The sequence below is a fragment of the Eubalaena glacialis genome, chromosome 4 (genome assembly GCF_028564815.1).
Source record: "Eubalaena glacialis isolate mEubGla1 chromosome 4, mEubGla1.1.hap2.+ XY, whole genome shotgun sequence".
NCBI classification, from domain to species: domain Eukaryota; kingdom Metazoa; phylum Chordata; class Mammalia; order Artiodactyla; family Balaenidae; genus Eubalaena; species Eubalaena glacialis.
This window is the reverse complement of record NC_083719.1, coordinates 78941554-78958711: the sequence shown is the minus strand read 5'-3', so window position 1 is coordinate 78958711 and position 17158 is coordinate 78941554. Positions and strand designations below refer to the sequence as shown.

The following is a 17158-nucleotide window of genomic DNA, read 5'->3' as shown; positions in this document are numbered from 1 at the left end:
CGGTGTTGGTAACCATCAGTCTGTTCTTTGGCGTACAGATGGCTTCTGAGCTTTCTCCAGAATCATAAAGATCTTTAAAGGGTACTAACTGGAAGGTTAGTGCAGTTCAAGATAATCCTTCTTTTAGTTAAGTGCACTGTAAATTTTCTGACAAAACACATAGTTGCCTAATTAAAAAACTTAGGTAAACCTGCTGCCTCACAGTTTTATCAGCCATTTCCGCAGGATAAGGGGTTGAGTTCATTAGGTTCTCACAGAGAGCACTTCCCTGAGGTGTAGGTTTGTTTCATGTCACATTCAGTGCTCTGGGTAGGCTAAGGCTCACCATCTTCATTGTTCTTCATCCTTCCTCAGAACAACTCCCTAGAGAGCATCAGGCCATATCTTAGTTTGCCCTTGATGTGCTTTATGAAGTACTATGCAACTGTAATGGCTGGGGATGAGGTAAAGTTCAGAATAGTCATGAGCTGCACAGTTGCATAATAACCGGGAGTGTGGGAATAACTCCAAAGCCTACAACACTCAAAAAGACTAATATTGATATGTTTTAAAGATCTTAAGTTTTTCTTTTACCTTAGTATTATAAATCCTGATGACATTAAAATTAACTTTATGTAACATTTAGAATCAAATTATTGTAGGTTTAATCCCATAAATAGGAGCATGCTCATAAATATGTTATTTAGGACATTTGTCACAGTATTATGTGCTTCCATTTAGAAAAAAAATAACCACTTGAAATAAATGAATCAAAAAAAAACCCTGCTTACTATAACTCTGCTGTTGGTAGAAGAGGTTTGGCCTGCATTAGGAAGGAAAAAACATGTCCACATCAGTTTTCCAAGTGGTTTGGTGGTGTGTAAAGTGGTATCTGGGGAAGGAGTACACAGGTTTTTAAATTTTTGTTGACTGAAGTCCTCTTGGAGAGACAGGAACAAACACATAACAGTTACATGACAATACAAAGACTACACTAAAGAGCCTGATACCACTGATCTAGTGCTGAGGAAATTCCAAGGATAGTAGATAAGTGAAAGGCCAGAGTGCTTTGGTGAGTTGTTTTGGGCAAGGGGGATTTGGTTGAATAGGTAGACTGAAAGAGCTTGCTAAGAGGAAATCATGCAGAAAATTCACAAGTCAGAAATCAATGTAGTATGCTTATTATACTGTACATGGGGAAAAGTGTGGCAAAGGTCCAAATTAAAGATGATTTTGAAAAAATATTTTTTTTATTTTATTGAAGTATAGTTGATTTACAGTGTTGTGTTAATTTCTGCTGTACAGCAAAGTGACTCAGTTATATATATTTTTTCATATTCTTTTCCATTCTTATTTATCACAGGATATTGAATATAGTACCCTGTGCTATACAGTAGGACCGTTGTTTATCCATCCTATATATGAAAAATTTTAAGTTTAACTTGACGTATTAGGAAAAAGAGTGATTGTAGATTTTAAGCAGTGCAATTATTTGATTTTAAAGGGAGGAGGCAGTAGAACTAAGGTAACTTTGTCAATGTTAGACAATGGATTGGAGGAAAACTAGTATCTAAAGTGTTATCCTGTTGTCTTGTCAGCCTAAGTATTCCAATTAAGACAACCTGGAATAGAATCCTATTCTGTCATACTAGAGTTATAGTCTTCATTGCCTTGTTCTTATTTTAGAGATGGGAAAACATCTTTAGATGTAAAATTACTTTTCCAAAGTCACATAGACTGAATAAGGTTGGGAGTGAGAGAAAAGATGGAATTCATGCTACCGGCAAGGTGAATGGTAGGAAAACCAGTGAACTCGGGTGGTTTAGACCTTTGTTTCCGGCCCAGGGGTCTAAATTCTACAAGTCACTAAGATCCACAGACTGTGACTTGTCTTCCTGGTGCCGTGGAGATATGAGAAAAGAGAGTCCTCACAACCAGGTCCAGGCTTTGAGTCTTATCTTTCACAAAGTTCCTCCATTTTTAGAAAGTGGGTGGGTTTTTTCACTTGCTTTTCCCATAACAGGCCTTTTCATCTTCTCACGGGCCCAAGAAACCCATCTCAGTAGACTGAAGCCCTGAGTGGAATATTTCTGGTTTAGAGGAGGTGGAAGGGAAGCAGGGTGGTGCTGGGGGAGTAGTTCTTTTTCCTTGAGCTCAAGGCTAATGAGGTACCTTGAGAGGATCAGAAGAATATATTTTGGTCTAACTTGGTCTTTCTCCAGTTTTCAATTTGTGGAAAAATAAGCCCCCTTGCTATACAGTTTCCTATCCCTCCTTCTTTAAACAAATTTGAAAAGAAATAATATTTCTTCTGTGTCAGCAGGATGCATGCTAAGTGCATTGCTCTGGTGGTGACTGCATAGGAAGTGAAATGGAAATTATAGTTTATAGTGTGAAATGGATGGGCACCAGGCTTTTATCTTAATGTAAGCATATCCATAAGTGTGGCCTGAATTGAATTAAGAGTATACTAATGATGCAGTCTTTACAGGAAGCTTCATCTAAAATATATAGAGCAGTGAAGTTACTGGCTTGCTTGAACCTAACATTGCCATCAACTGATCTCAGTTTTGTCATTTGTTTATAGCCAAAAACGTTTTCCCTAGGTTTGTTTTAATCAAATGTAATTTTTTTCATAGTCTAGATTTTCATTTTAACTTGCTCACTGTTGCAAAGATTTAAACATTTCATACAACTCATACCCCAGAAACATGACTTTATCTAAAGAAGGAAGAGGGTAGCTCTAGTTAGTCCATGTAAACTGGGCGTGTGTCTCACCCCCCCCCAGCATGCCCCTTATAGAAGACCGCATCTTTATTTTTATTTTTAGATAAAAAAACAAAACTGGAGTTCTTATTTTAGAGATGGGAAAACATCTTTAGACGTAAAATTACTTTTCCAAAGTCACATAGACTGAATAAGGTTGGGAGTGAGAGAAAAGATGGAATTCATGCTACCGGCAAGGTGAATGGTAGGAAAACCAGTGTACTCGGGTGGTTTAGACCTTTGTTTAACTGGAGTTCAGGTAACTCTTTTAAGATGAATCTGATCATTTTATAGCCACAGCTTATATGTTTTTTTCCCCAACAACCAATAAAATAAATTCCTATCCTGGAAAGCGGGAAGCAGGGGGAGTAAGGGTGGTGGTCCTGTGAGAATATGCAAGGAGAGGGAGAGGAACCAATAATCAGATAAACATTTATTAAAGATAAAACGTTGTAAAGGCCACTGGCATAGTCCACTCTAAAAACAAGCTAAAAAAATTTTTTAACTCTTCTTTTCAAAATACATTATTATGCTGGAAGTCAGCCAGCCACAGTTAAGGTAATCAATTCAGTTTTCATTGAACACATAGCTCATGACCCAAGGGCTTGGCATCATTATCTCCAATCTCGTAAATTTGAACATCCAAATTCCTCCACCTTTAAATAACTGTTTATCTTGGAAGTGTTAACCCGTGAACTAGCAAAGCCTCCTCCAATGATATCTTTGGCCTCTAAAGTATTTCTTGAAGAATCAGTTTTACTTCTCTTTGGAGACAAAATACCAAGATTGGGCTAGGTGATTGGTTACACAAAACAATCAAGATGACGTGGGCTCATTCAGGATCCCCAAATATATATGAAACAGAAGGTGCAGATAAATGAAGGGTTTACTTTCATTGTGCTTTTTGGTTCTCTGACTGCCCTGGAAAAGACAAAGGGCAGTTCACTAGTGGTTTTATCTGGTGGGGAGGGAAATTATTTCAGGAAAGCATTTTTCATAATTTTCTATAAAAATGAGAGAATGTACATTCCTTTAATCTGTAGATGGGAGATTTATCAATTTTCTAATTATTCATGTAGTTCAACAGATTAGTGCTTAATAATGATTTCCTGAATATAGCAAAATATCAATGAACGAATATCTGAGATAAAGTTCTTTTATGTTGCCTGTGTTTTTAAACTTCTTTTGTCTGATAATTTGAAGTTGCCTGTCCAACTGACCCTCTCATAAATACCTTCCTTGATTCAAACATTTCATTGGTCTCTTCCCAGTTGAGAGTAAACAAATTAACACTGAGAAGCCATTTCATTCCTTTTACTTGTTCCTTCGCAGTTGAGAGTAAACAAAGTTGATGCTAACCAGCCTTTCATTCCTCCTACTGGCCTCTTCCTAGATGAGGCTAAACAAAGCTGACACTGAACAGTCATTAGTCATTACCCCTGCAAAGTCAGTTTCTTCCTAGCCTTGCCCTTCTTCCCCCTCCCCCAAGCCCCCAGCAACATTGCACAGGGCTCTGACCCTCTTCGGCCAATCTGGTATTTAGGAGCTGCCAGTTCCCCCACCCGTCTCCATTGGAATCTGGAAGGAGCTGCTGTCAATTGCTCCCCATTGTTTCTGTTTTGAATAGTTCTAAATAAGCTCAGACTCAGTTACTTAATGCCTACTCTTTGGAGTTTGCATACCTTGTGCTAAAATCTTTCAGTACCTGTACTCTCATCAACAGGCCAACTCTCCTATTTCACCTACCCCATCTTCCTCCTCCAGGGCCAAGCATTGTATGAAGTGACACAGCAAGGAGGATAGTGAAGGTACTTCCTGTTTTCAACCGAAGATGATTCTTCGCTGCACTTATTATGTTTTCTAACATTCTGGATGTTATTTCAGTTGGTGGCCCCTGCCTCCTTATCAGTTTTTACCTGTAATGAACTAATTAACAAGAAGAATATTACTCATCTGTATTATTATCGGTATTCTCTGGGAGCTTGGTGTGTGCTGTTGCACTCAGCCTTCCACTTTTACCATTGGGTGATAAATTTTGAACACTGAATATGTCAGTTGGATTCCATTTCTCGTATTTCTGAGTGGTACTCTTAACAGGATTTCTAAAAATATCATTTTGGTTTTCACTGTAGTCATCTACCCTGTTTCAATACTTTGATTTTGCTTTTGGCATATGACTAGAGATGGTTGCAGTTGACAGTGAAATCTAATGTGTGAACTGTAGAATATATACTAAAACAGGCACACTGCACAGGGGTTTCTCAGGCTTTTCCATCTTCATCAGGTGTTTTCTATATCAGAGAGAATGGTGAGAAACCACTGAGTTGTTTTTCTAGACAGTCTCACAATAGCACTTTAAGGTAAGAAGCCTTTAAGGGCAGACAAGGAAGAAATGAATATGCAAAGGCTTCAGAAAACATCTGCTGAAGAACTGGGCCTAATGAGAAAGAAGAAACTATACTATCCAATTGGAATGTTGTATATCCACCTTTCTAGAGTTCTTTTTTTATTATTATTTCTTAAAATATAACCCAATAAAGATCATGATATCTTTATGAAATTATCTTTGCAAAGCTGTTTTGGGGTTCTCTAAGCAGATGTTCACTGTTTGCCTTTTTAAAAAAATCTTACGGAGGTTGAAGATAAGTTTTATTAATAAATGTTTACCCTTCGTTTTAGTTAGCATTAGTGGTGAGTATCTTTTAATTCACCCTATGAATATGTGTCCCTTACTATTGATGAATGGGTATGAAGTTGACTATGAGAATAGCAGTGATTTGTTTGAAGACAGGCTAGCTTTTAGGAAATAAATATATGACTTTCCAGAAGGCTGGAAAATGTATGATAATATTTGTGCTCATTTGTAATATACCCATAGTATCATAGATGTTGGATCTGAAAGAAAGCATCTGGCTCAAACCCCTAATTTTCTAGATGAGGACTCTTGAGTCCAGAGAAGATAAGTGACTTCCTCAAAGTTATACAGATAACTAAAATCAAGTCCTAGATCTTACTAATCCCAAATTCAGTGTTCCTTCCACCACACTACACAACCAAAATACTTTATGTACTACTGGAATTAAATTTAAGCCCATAAAAAATCCATTATTGATTGAAATCCCAGACTTATTTCTAATTTTTCTACTTTTATATTATTAGTCTCACACCTCTGAGAAGTCCATATTATTTTTTCTGTTCCTCTAATGGGAACCTGAAATATCTTGGTTTCTAACTCAGTATCACACTGAAAATATTTGCATTCATTTATGCTTCATATCCAATCAATATATAATAATTTTTTGTCTACAAACCATCCATTTTCTCTTTTAAATTATGAACTGGATGGCAAGGACATTGATGATTTCCTATTTGTTACAGCCCATGTAAAGTACACTTCGGGACCCTATGAAAGAAGTGCGACTTCTTTCAATTTCTTTTTTTATAATATCTTTGCACTCTGGGGCAACCCTATATGTCTGTTGTGTGTGGCATATGCATACTCTCTGTGGGCATTTTACTAAGTGATGGTCATTATAATAGTAATTACTATTACAGCCTCATTCCTTCTGTTTCCTTTTATTAAGCCCACCGCTTCTACCAACTAGCCGAAGAAGCTGATCACATGGAAAGTATTTTATATAGTCTTTAAAGAACCGGTTTCAGTTAATCGTATAGTATAACACAATTATGGAATCTGAGTATTGGAAAGAACATTGGAAAGCGATCTCCTGTGCCTACCCTGGAAAAATATCTTAAATAAAAGTGAGGAAGTCCTCAACAAGGCATCAACAACTAACATAGGTTACAGCCACTAAAATCAGTTCTTTTATATCTGGTTTAAATCCTTATTACTGCAGTAGAATTCTATGACATGTCTCCTGTGGAAGGACTATTTAACATTGTTGTGAGTGGTGTAGGACATGGTAGAAAAAGCAGCTTTGTTTTCTTCAGATATTTTCATAATCACCTATATTCTTTGAAAAATATATTTTTACTTCTCCTGAAATTTTTAATATAAAAAGTTATCATGAAAGGAAATGAAAGAAAGTGAATGATATCAGAATTCATTAAAGTCAATCTTGGGAACGATTTGCCTCGAAGGATAAAGAGGGAAACAAACGTTCCTAGCCAAGTCAAAACACAGACTATGAGATTTTACTTGCCACTGCCCATCAAAAGTGACTATAATTTGGGTGGGTGAAAAAATTAAACACTTGACTCCCAAAGAGATGCTCCTGAATTCAAATACAATACATGATCTGGTGCCTGGCTACATCCACAATCTTTACAGCACTTCTTTACCGAGAAGAATTTAGATTATACTGATTCTGAGCTGGAAGTCCTGAGCTGGAAACTCCTTTGCTACTAAGGAAACTTTCCTGAGAAATAACCTTCTTGCTTTTATATACCTGAAGACAGCACATTAGAAGATGAGTGACCAAAAGAAATATGGAAGTCAGAAAGCTGCACACCATTCAGGCAAAATCTGGTTGGAGAGGAAAGCTGTTCCCATGATTAGTGAGCTTCCCCAGCTAGCCTGTAGGTGGGTGTGTTTAACAGAAGGAAGCAATGGGAACCCGCCTGTCAGCCAGCCTTTTGAGCTAATTAGCTCAGCATACAACAAAGATAAGTGAGCCTGGGAGGAGGGCCCCCTAAGGGGTCTTTAGATTCTGGGAAATGTCTGATTGGCAGATGTTAAAAGAGATTCTTTGGTAATCCTGTGCATCAATGAGCTGCACAAATTCAGACCAGGACTGCAAGAATTCAGGCATGAGGACACTGTGCAGCAGGCTCGCACAGGCAGACCCAAGATGGACAGAACCTTGGAATCCTTGAGACACATCATTGCCCAAGTCTTGCCTCACAGAGACCCGGCTCTAGTCTTCAAAGACTGTAAGTACTGAAGGGAAAAACGTTTTTTGACTTTTTTAGAAAATAGTCCTAAACGTCTAGTCACATCCTATTTAAGTATGTTTTCTCCTAAATCTCCGTAGTCGTGTGCTGTGGTCTAAGTGGTATTTAACTTGTTCCTGACTTCAGACAGAATAATTTCATTTCACCTACGGGTATCAGTCGCTGGGATATTTTGTCAGTGATACATCTTGTTAACCGTTTAGAAGTCTGTCTTAAAATCTAAGATTCGCCTAAGACAATGAACTTTTCCAGATGATTTTTAAATAAATCAAAACTGATTGGTACTAGGATTAAAACTAAAAATAACTTGAATATGATAATAAAGTATATCTCTTTTTTAACCTGTTTAATTCTCCATACCATATATTAGTTATGTTAAAAAAGTATTGTGTTTGAAATTTTTTGTTGCAAACAAGTTAATAAATCACCACTGAGCTCTTAAATTTTGATAACAAATTATAACACTTTAGTTAAAAGGCCAGTAAAATGAGATGTCTTCCCACTTCTGCAACAACGCCCTCCCCCTCCCCCCCAAAAAAATCTAAACAGCTATGGCAAAGTTATTTCAAAATCTTTTTTTAATGGTTATGAAAAATAATTCAATCAAGATTTCCAATTCTAGCAATACTATTAGACCATTTATCATGTAACTTTGTTTCTGGAACCAATTTGATTTCCTGCTGCTGCAAAACAGACTCTCTTCACCTTGTATCTTATCTACAGTGGGTTTCATATTACAAAGGGCTTCTGAAACAGAACTTTGCTATGGAACTGCCCAAAAGGTAAAATGCATATGGAATTTTTTTTTTTTTTTTACTTCAATAAGTTACAGCTTTCTTCTTTGTGAATCTCGTATGTTTGTCTCCATCAAAACATCAACGGTTTGTATTTTTGCTTTCTGATTGCTGAATAATGTTCGTTTCCAGATGTCCTTTTAGTTTATATTTCTCATATGTGTGATGAAGAGAAAGAAATGTTAGGCAATTTTATTCTATAAAATTTTCTTCTTAGAAATTAAATTGTAACCCATTTGCCCACTAAGGCATAAAGTGAAAGCCTGCTCTTTTTCTTTTTTCTTTCTTCCTTTTTTCTCTTCCTTTCTTTACTTTGCTTTCTTACTCCTCTTACTCTTTCTCTTGCTTTCTTACTTTCTTGCTTTCTTTTAAATATTGTCTTCAAGCATGTGTCAATAGCTATGTTAGAACTAATAAAAATCACTCCCTCCCCCAGTCTAGCCTGGAGTCTATTCAGGTTTGGCATGTTTTTTTTAAGTGAAAAGGGGAGGAAAGAATGCCTCTCTCCTACAATAGCACTGAATTCACTAGTGAAGGGTAAAAAGGATCTTGACCTGCCTAAGACTTTGGATAAACTGTAGAGGACCAGGGATCATGTGGTGAAGGTTTGGATAGTAGAAACAGTAAAAGGAAATAGAGGTGAAATTTTTCACTGAGTTCATTGTGAATTTAAGAAATTTAATCTGAAATTATATGGCCCACTTTTTGAACTGAACTAAATCCCAGCAATTGTTTACAGTTTACCAGAGAGAATAAAATAGAAAAGGATTAAAATAAAACATACATTAGGTTCCATCATCCAGGCCTTTGTGGGAACTCTTTTATATGGAAAAGCAAAGAAGTGTCCTGTTTTATATATTTCATTCCTTAACACAGAACTTAAATTTCATCAGATAGCATTGCCTGCTTACCCTAGAATGGGCTGCCACTCTGCAATTGATTGCGTGGCTTAATAGGTGTGAATTTTAACTTCTGAGCCTCTCCCTTCAGGTGTTTCTAATCTGAAAAATGACTAAATGAAAGTAAGCCAAATGGCAGATTTCTGTGCCAGGGGTTTTTATGATATCCAAACATCCAGCCACTCACCATCCTCATGGAATAAATGGGAACAGTTTCACTTACTTTCTGGGGCAGACATCACAAGTCTGCCTAGGGCCTATGCCATGCCTTGGCAACCTACCATGCACGTGCCAGGGTTTAGCACGTGGACTCATTTTCTTTGGCACACCCATAAGTTGCTGCCACCACAATCCTGCTTTACACAACCTGTAAAAAGCTGCTATCAACCTTGAATAGCAGGTTCTAAGCAGCCTCCTCTCCTCCTAGTCACTCTTGGCTCCTTTTCCCCCACCCCAGGCCAGTCTCTTTTTGCCAGAAGGAAAGAACTAAGCACTTGAACACATCACTGCCAATTCCTTAAGAAAAATTGCTACCTTGCTTTCCTACAAGATGAAAAGCCAAAAATTCAACAATGCTTAAAACCATGCACAGTTGAACAAAGGAGCATAAAAAAATAATAATAACATTCTAAAAGTGTTTTTCTAAATTTCTCTTCTATGATGCAAAGGCAGTTTTTTTCTCTTTATTCTTTGGAAACATATAATACAAGGAATGTAAACGATCATTTGATTAATTTGTTGCCCTCCCTTGGCTTTTGATTTGTTTAAAAACAAGCAATAGTAAATTGAATTTTCTCTTCAAGTTGGTCAGGAAAAGTACCCAGAGAGTTTTCTGGTCTGAGACCGATGCACATGGGGATAGTTACATTCATTTAAGGAAATAAAATATGAATGTTTTTCTCAGCCAAGGAGGCCCTCCAAGTGGCATTTTGTAATGCATTAAACCTCTCATTTGTTTTAGACAGGTGTTCATCTGGCAAAAGTTGTAATTTGTTTTTTATTTTCTTTCCTGAAAGGAAATAAATTTCATGACATTTTTTCCCTTTTTCTCTATTTTGCATTTCAAATGAAAAATAATGGAAAGAAATTTTAAATGAGGTGGGCTCTCAGTTTGTAATTTGCTCATCTAAGCTGACACTGGACTGTTCTCAACTACCTAAATGTCTCCATTTTGTAACAAGTATCTCTGGGTGTCTCTACCACCAGACAGAATCTCTTTGCCGAGAAATTAAGGCATATATCCATGTTGCCCTTCATTCTTGGCTTTGTGCAACATCCAATTTCTTTTCATGTGTCATGTGTCACAACCAAAGATGAGCTATCCTGAAAGCAGCCCTTGTCAGCTCTTTTGAGAGTTTGTGTGTGAGCTTACTATCTGTTTGCCCCTGTTTAACAATTTCTCACATGCTTTCCCAAAGGAAATCACCGCCCCATGATTTCAAGATGTCTGCACTTTCAGATCCTACTCTGAGCGTTAACTCTTCAAATTGCAAGAGCATAATATGCTTATCTGCCATCTTGGGATCCTCCTTCATGCATTAATAGTAATGCTAGGATGTCAGTCCTCATCATGTGATTAAGGCACTATGCTAAGAACGTTTACTCTTCACAGCAAGCCAATAACATAGGTACTATTGATTTATAGGTGAGAGAACTGAGGCTTGTGGAGGTTAAGGTGACTTGCCCAAGGCCACACCTAATAAAATGATAGAGCCAGGATTCAAATTCTGTCTTCCAACCTCTCACCTTTAGCCACTGCAAGACATTGCCTCTCAGAAGTGTTACATTACCATGTCATTTGTGCTGTCATGGCAGTATCTGTTAGGAAAACAGAGGTGGAACTGAAATGGACTCTTCTGGGTGTATGGAGAGAGCCCATTAAATAGGCATATGTGAACAGGAGTGTAACAGGAGAGTAATAAGGGAAGGGCATTTTTGAGGAGAGAGAACAGTTTGTCCAAAGGTAGATCAGGCAATACAGGAACAATGCATCAGGGGAGGTGGAGACAAGGCTGAGAAGGCAGGTGGAGTCACGCTCAAGTGTAAGCAACAGGGGTCCATTAGAGTTAGCAGTGATCGTAGATTAGTTCTGGAAGTGTATGGCCTCATGTTGTATTGGGGAAAAAATTATATTGACATCTGCTGCAGGTACACGTCCTGATACTAAGCTGGAGAGAATTGCAGATTTTTCACAACAAGAATCCTTTTGCCCATTCAGGCAAGATGCAATACATGCCTATAGGGAGAAACCACTCACTAAATAAAGGCCAAAATCAAGGCAAACTTTTTCAGATAGTTAAAAACTATCTTAGTTGTGATTAAAGCCATGAGAACATGTTGGTTTCTAGCACTGATTTATAAAGTGAAGTGTTAGATTTCACTAATGTTTCTGAAAATTTTATAATGAAAAAATATGGTGGAACATTTAACTAAACATTGCACAATTAGAAGAAAAATTTCTCACGTATTTGAAGTGCATTAACTCTTCCATTTGAGGAGACATTTTCTGCATGAAAGGTTGTATTTATACCAGTTAGGTGAATACTTCAAAAAGTACATTTTTACCCTTTGGAAAAATTGGACCATACTATAGAGCTATTAAAAACATCTTAGTAATCATGAATCTGGCTGTATGGAATGCAAGAGAGGAAGAATTCTCAGGAGTCAAGTATTTTCCCCATCCCATGCTTTTTAGAGTAGTTATCTAAAATCTATAAATTTGATGATACATTTATGGTTTTTGCATTTCACATAAAGGAATGGAGTAGGATGTGAAGGATGAAGGCACTTGTGCAGTAAAATTCCTACACGTATTGCATTGCATTCCACCACAGAAAGTGTGCTGGAAAGAGCAAGGTTAAAAAACAGGGACTTCCCTGGTGGCGCAGTGATTAAGAATCCGCCTGCCAGTGGTGGGGACATGGAATCGATCCCTGGTCCGGGAAGATCCCACATGCCACGGAGCAACTAAGTCCATGTGCCACAACTACTGAGCCCACGTGCCACAACTACTGAAGCCCACGCGCCTAGAGTCCGTGCTCCACAACAAGAGAAGCCACAGCAATGATGAAGCCCACGCACCACAAGGAAGGGTAGCCCCTGCTCTCCGCAACTAGAGAAAGCCCATGTGCAGCAATGAAGACCCAACGCAGCCAAAAATAAATAAATAAGTAAATTTATTTTTTTTTAAAGTGAAGCATTGTTATAAAAAAAAACAAAAAACAAAAAACCACTGCTTGCTAGCTCATTTTGGATTAATGATGACATCTTAATTACAATAATTTGAACTCTGATAATTTTAGCATCTAAACTGTGGATGTCCATTCTACTGGAGAAGCCTATTCAAAAGCTAGTTTTACTTTATTTATTACAGGACACAACTATTTTAATTTGAATTTATACTAAAAGAAAAATGCAGATTTCATTTCAGCTATCTGTGGCATAAGCACTGTTCTCCTTTTTTCAGTAAAGATACATTTGGCAGAGTTTAAATACTGAAAGTCTTAGTGCCAGAGGAAAATTTTTCAAAATGGAAAAAAAGAAGTGGCTTCTTGATCACTTAATGACCATATCTGTCTTAATACATTTATTTCTTAATATGTAAATAAGATTTAACAAATCAAAATAAAATATGAGTGACACCCATCCTGTGATCAAATCTGGTGCCTCTTCATGGTCTGCTGTCTCATAGGCTTTATTTTTAACAGTTAAGATTTGTTAGCCTGAACTCAACTTTAACAACTTCTGAAACTCATGTGTTAAGTTACAGCCCATAATAGGATACAGCTGCACAAGGGTGAGTTTCTAAGTTATGATTTTTCTGTTTAAATGATACGGTTTTACTGATTATGTGCTACAGATTGATTTAAGAAATGTAAGACAACTTTAGAAGCCTTTCATAAAAGAATCTTCTTTATTTAATACATTTCATATTGGTGTTTTAACCCCAAAGGCTCTTATTTCTTTTCTTCCATGTTCAAATGCTCATATAAGTTTAGTCTGTCAAGGCAGTTTTAAAAGTCCTATTTTAAAAGAAAAAGAAAAAATAAAGAATCCTACTGAAAGTTTAATAATGACAAAATAGGCAATTATTACACTCCCTGTAGTTTTCTACATTCTCTCTCTGGTGTCCTTAGAATACTGTTTGAATTATGGTTTTGCTTTTTTTTTTTTTCTACTGGGATGATAATCAGTTGATCCCTATTTTGATCTCATCCCATTAATGCAGCTGTGGGAACCCATCATCTAGTCACCACCTCTTTCGCACTTATGGGCTGTATAGTGTAGTCTACATTTTTCTCATGTGCCTCTGTACTATGAGTTATAGTTTTGCTGGCATGTTTTTGTCCACACCTAAGTTGGAAGTCCCAGGAGGGCAAAGCCATACCTTGCACTTCTATGTAACCCCCAAGGTGTCTCCCACAGGGCCAGGCACCTAGCAGGTGCACAACAGACTTTTCTGGTGGCTGATTTGTTTATTTTCTCCCTCACAAAAAGGGGAAAGATTTTTCCCATTGTCAAGTGAAATATGATGAAATAAATGGTACTGGGACTTTCTAAACCATCATCCATTGACACCTTAATCACAGCCTAATTGCATGCAGGGTTAAGTTGACAGCCCCATGAAACAGGAGGCAGCATGGAAGAAGGATGGGCTGTGAAAATAAACACAGCCACCTCAGGCAACTTCCCCAAAACACTGCCTCAAGTTGGCCTTGGTAGGGCAGCCCAAATTATCCCATATACCACACTGGCAGTGACTCAGATTGCCAGTCCTTATATTCATCCTCAGGGTCTACCCTCAACTCTGGGTCACACAACTCTGTGTGCACCAAGCTCTTTAGGGCCAAACTCTGTCCGTGCCTTGTACATAAACCCTAGTTGGATAGCTGTGGCAGGGTCATGGAGAGCTTTCTTATAATGACTCTACCCGGGGAAGGTATGTTACATGCCTAAAGCCACATTTGCACAGATTTGACCATTCTAACTAAACAGAACTGGTCAGCAAAGTAACAGTGTTTGATTTTTTTGTTTGTTTTTTGTTATCTTGGATCCTTGGTTGTTATCTAAAGTCAATAGTCCTACAAAGTCTCTTAAATATAGTGCAATGTCAGTGCCCAATGGCACATGGGAAAGATATCAGTATATACTTCCTAATTGGTTAAGTAGATTACATCAGGTTTTTAGTCTGTGTAGCTTTTGTGATTGGATGACATCATTTGAACCATGGTGCACAGATAAAGCACGTTTGGGAGCTCAGGCCTGCTATTGCTGCTGCCGTTTAATTGTGATACATTTAATGACCTTTTATTTTAATGTCTTTGTGATTCCCTCTTGTTCCTTGATATTCTCTCCCCTCTGCCTTCTTAAAAAATTACCTTGTACATCCAAAGATATTGTTTAAAGAGTGTTATTTAAATTTCTCCCCAAGTGACTTATAGTTCAGCAATTTAAAATTCTAAAGGTGAAAATTAAACCAAAATGAATGATGTACTTTTTTGCATTTTATAGAGAATCTCCCAAGAGGTTAATTTTGTAAAGAAAAAAAAAGGATCTTAATTCCCTCAGAGAAAGTGTTCAGGGTAGAGAATGGGAACCAGACCAGAAGAAAAGAAAAAGCAAACAAAAGAAACACAACCAGCTTCCCAGCTGCTGAAGGAGCTAGGCACTGACTCTGGAGCGTTACTAAAAGAAAGTAATGCTGGGAACAAAGCAAGACTCTTAGCTGTCTCAGCTCTGTTGTGTGGCTGTGGCTACCTTTGAAAGAGTATCTACAGAAAAGAAGAAGGGGCCCAAGATTCCTACGTATTGTACATGACACACAAGCTGTGTCAGCAAGATTCCATTAGCCTGGTCAAAACTTGTCAAAGCCTGAGGATGGTTATAAATGTTTAGACAGCTGGCTCTGTTGGTCAGTGTCCTGGAGTTAGCCAAGCCAAGCACAAGACCCAAAGGTACCCCATTTTGCATGAATGGTAAATTGGCATCATGCCTTGAGCTTGCTCCTTAAATTATCTGGGGGTCCTTTTCCTATTTCTCCTCAACAAATCTAGGGAATCGCATTGACAAAAACAAGTTGTACATGATTGAATTGCTAGAATAGAAAATACTAATTAACTTTATTTTAAAGTATCACCTGCTAAGGGTAATTTAAAGATTATATTAAAATATTGCATAACAAAAATCCATCTGTTTGGAGGCAGAGAATCGATTTGAAAATATGTTTTATCATCTTGAAAGCCTCTTAATGGTTTATCCTTAAATGGTTGCCTTTCCAATTTGTCTTTAATTGTTTTTGGCAAGGGAAATTTTGCCCAGCTAGAATTTTTTTCTCATGTAAGGCATAAAGAAATTGTTTCTTTTTTTCTGATAGATTCATAACATAACATTCATAACATACTTTTAAGACCCCTTATTACTGACAAATGACTGTCTTCCATGCAGGACTTACCTCGTATTAGGTAATTCAACTGGGCAATGAACTATAATGTTTCTACTTTCCTGAAGCACAAGCAGTCATTAACATTGATTTCAAATAAGAGTTAGCCCCTCTCTGTAGTTTTTGCTAAGAGCAGTTCTATTGCCATTAGCATTTATTAGAAAGTGAAAAATTGGGACAGACATCCATGTCTCCAGATTTTGAGACATGTAGCATTTCATCTATTTATTTTCTGGCCATTATGAAGCTTTGACTTTAAGAGTGAATGATATTAAAAGAGCTTTCTTTTTTCCATCTCTGAACTCTTCACATATTTTGGAAATAAATTAAAAAGCACAATGTGTACAATTAGAGAATTTTCAGATTTGAGACTATTTTTAGAATGTTTAATGATATGGTTTCCAATACAAGAACAGTCAGTCTCAAAGATGCAACATGCAAGCATATAATCATGCCTTTTCCTTTCTTCCTTCACCTTCTCTAACCACAAATAATAGCTAACACTCTAGTGCATACTATGTGTGAAGCTCTATTCTGAGCATTTTCCATTTTAAGCTTTACAGCAACCCTGTAATGTAAGTACTACATTTTACAGATAGAACAGGAGCACTAGGTAGGTTTCTTACAGTGGTAAAGACAGTATTCAAACCCAGGCATTCTGGCTCCAGAGTCCATGCTTTTAACTACGTAAGGAAACTGCCTGCCTGTTGATAAAATGTGGAGATAGAAGATGCAGTACACATTTTATTGTGTTCGAACCAAAGCCCGTATTTGAGGACTCTTGTATAACACACTCTATAATCCATGGGGCATTTACATCCTCTCCATCTCAGAGTTCCCATATGAAAACATATGTCATGTGTCCCTATTAGCATCTTCATCGTGTCCAGTCTATGAAAATGACAAGCTCTGAGTTTTTAGGATAAAAGCCCTCTGAGTGGCTTCATGCTCCTTCCAGACTACAAAAGGAGCATTCTCTTGCTTGCTCCATCTCCTACTCACTCCTCATAGAGATTTTCTGCCCAAGCTCCTCCCAGAGAAACACTCTTCCTGGGCTCACCCAGATGCATAAGAGCAACCGCACATTCTCTCCAAGTATTTGTGCCCTTGTTCTTCATGAATGGAGCCACTACAGGCAGCACATCACCTCAGGCAAAGACAAAGGACAAGGAACTCTGTGTTCCTGCCTTTCTCTCCCACTTGGGTAAAGCTGAGGCACCAGAACAATAGGATAAATTTCCAACTATTAAAAGAAATGAACTCCCCTTACCCTGTCTTTTATCAAATTGTACCCCCTTCCTAATGGCATCCTTCCCTATTGCTCCCATACATAATTCCACAGCTGAGGCATTACTGTTTTTCTTACT

The 17158-nt window shown here is 37.6% G+C and overlaps 1 protein-coding gene across 3 annotated transcripts in view; it reads left to right on the top strand.

The window, feature by feature from the left end:
- The first annotated feature begins 7354 nt into the window (after positions 1-7354).
- Positions 7355-17158, top strand: part of LIX1 (limb and CNS expressed 1) — a 57550-nt gene continuing 47746 nt past the window's right edge. For all 3 annotated transcript variants that reach the window (XM_061188011.1, XM_061188013.1, XM_061188010.1), the window contains exon 1: positions 7355-7638. In XM_061188011.1, the coding sequence (XP_061043994.1) occupies positions 7557-7638 (82 nt within the window). In that variant the 5' untranslated portion in view covers positions 7355-7556. The remainder of the gene's footprint in view (positions 7639-17158) is intronic.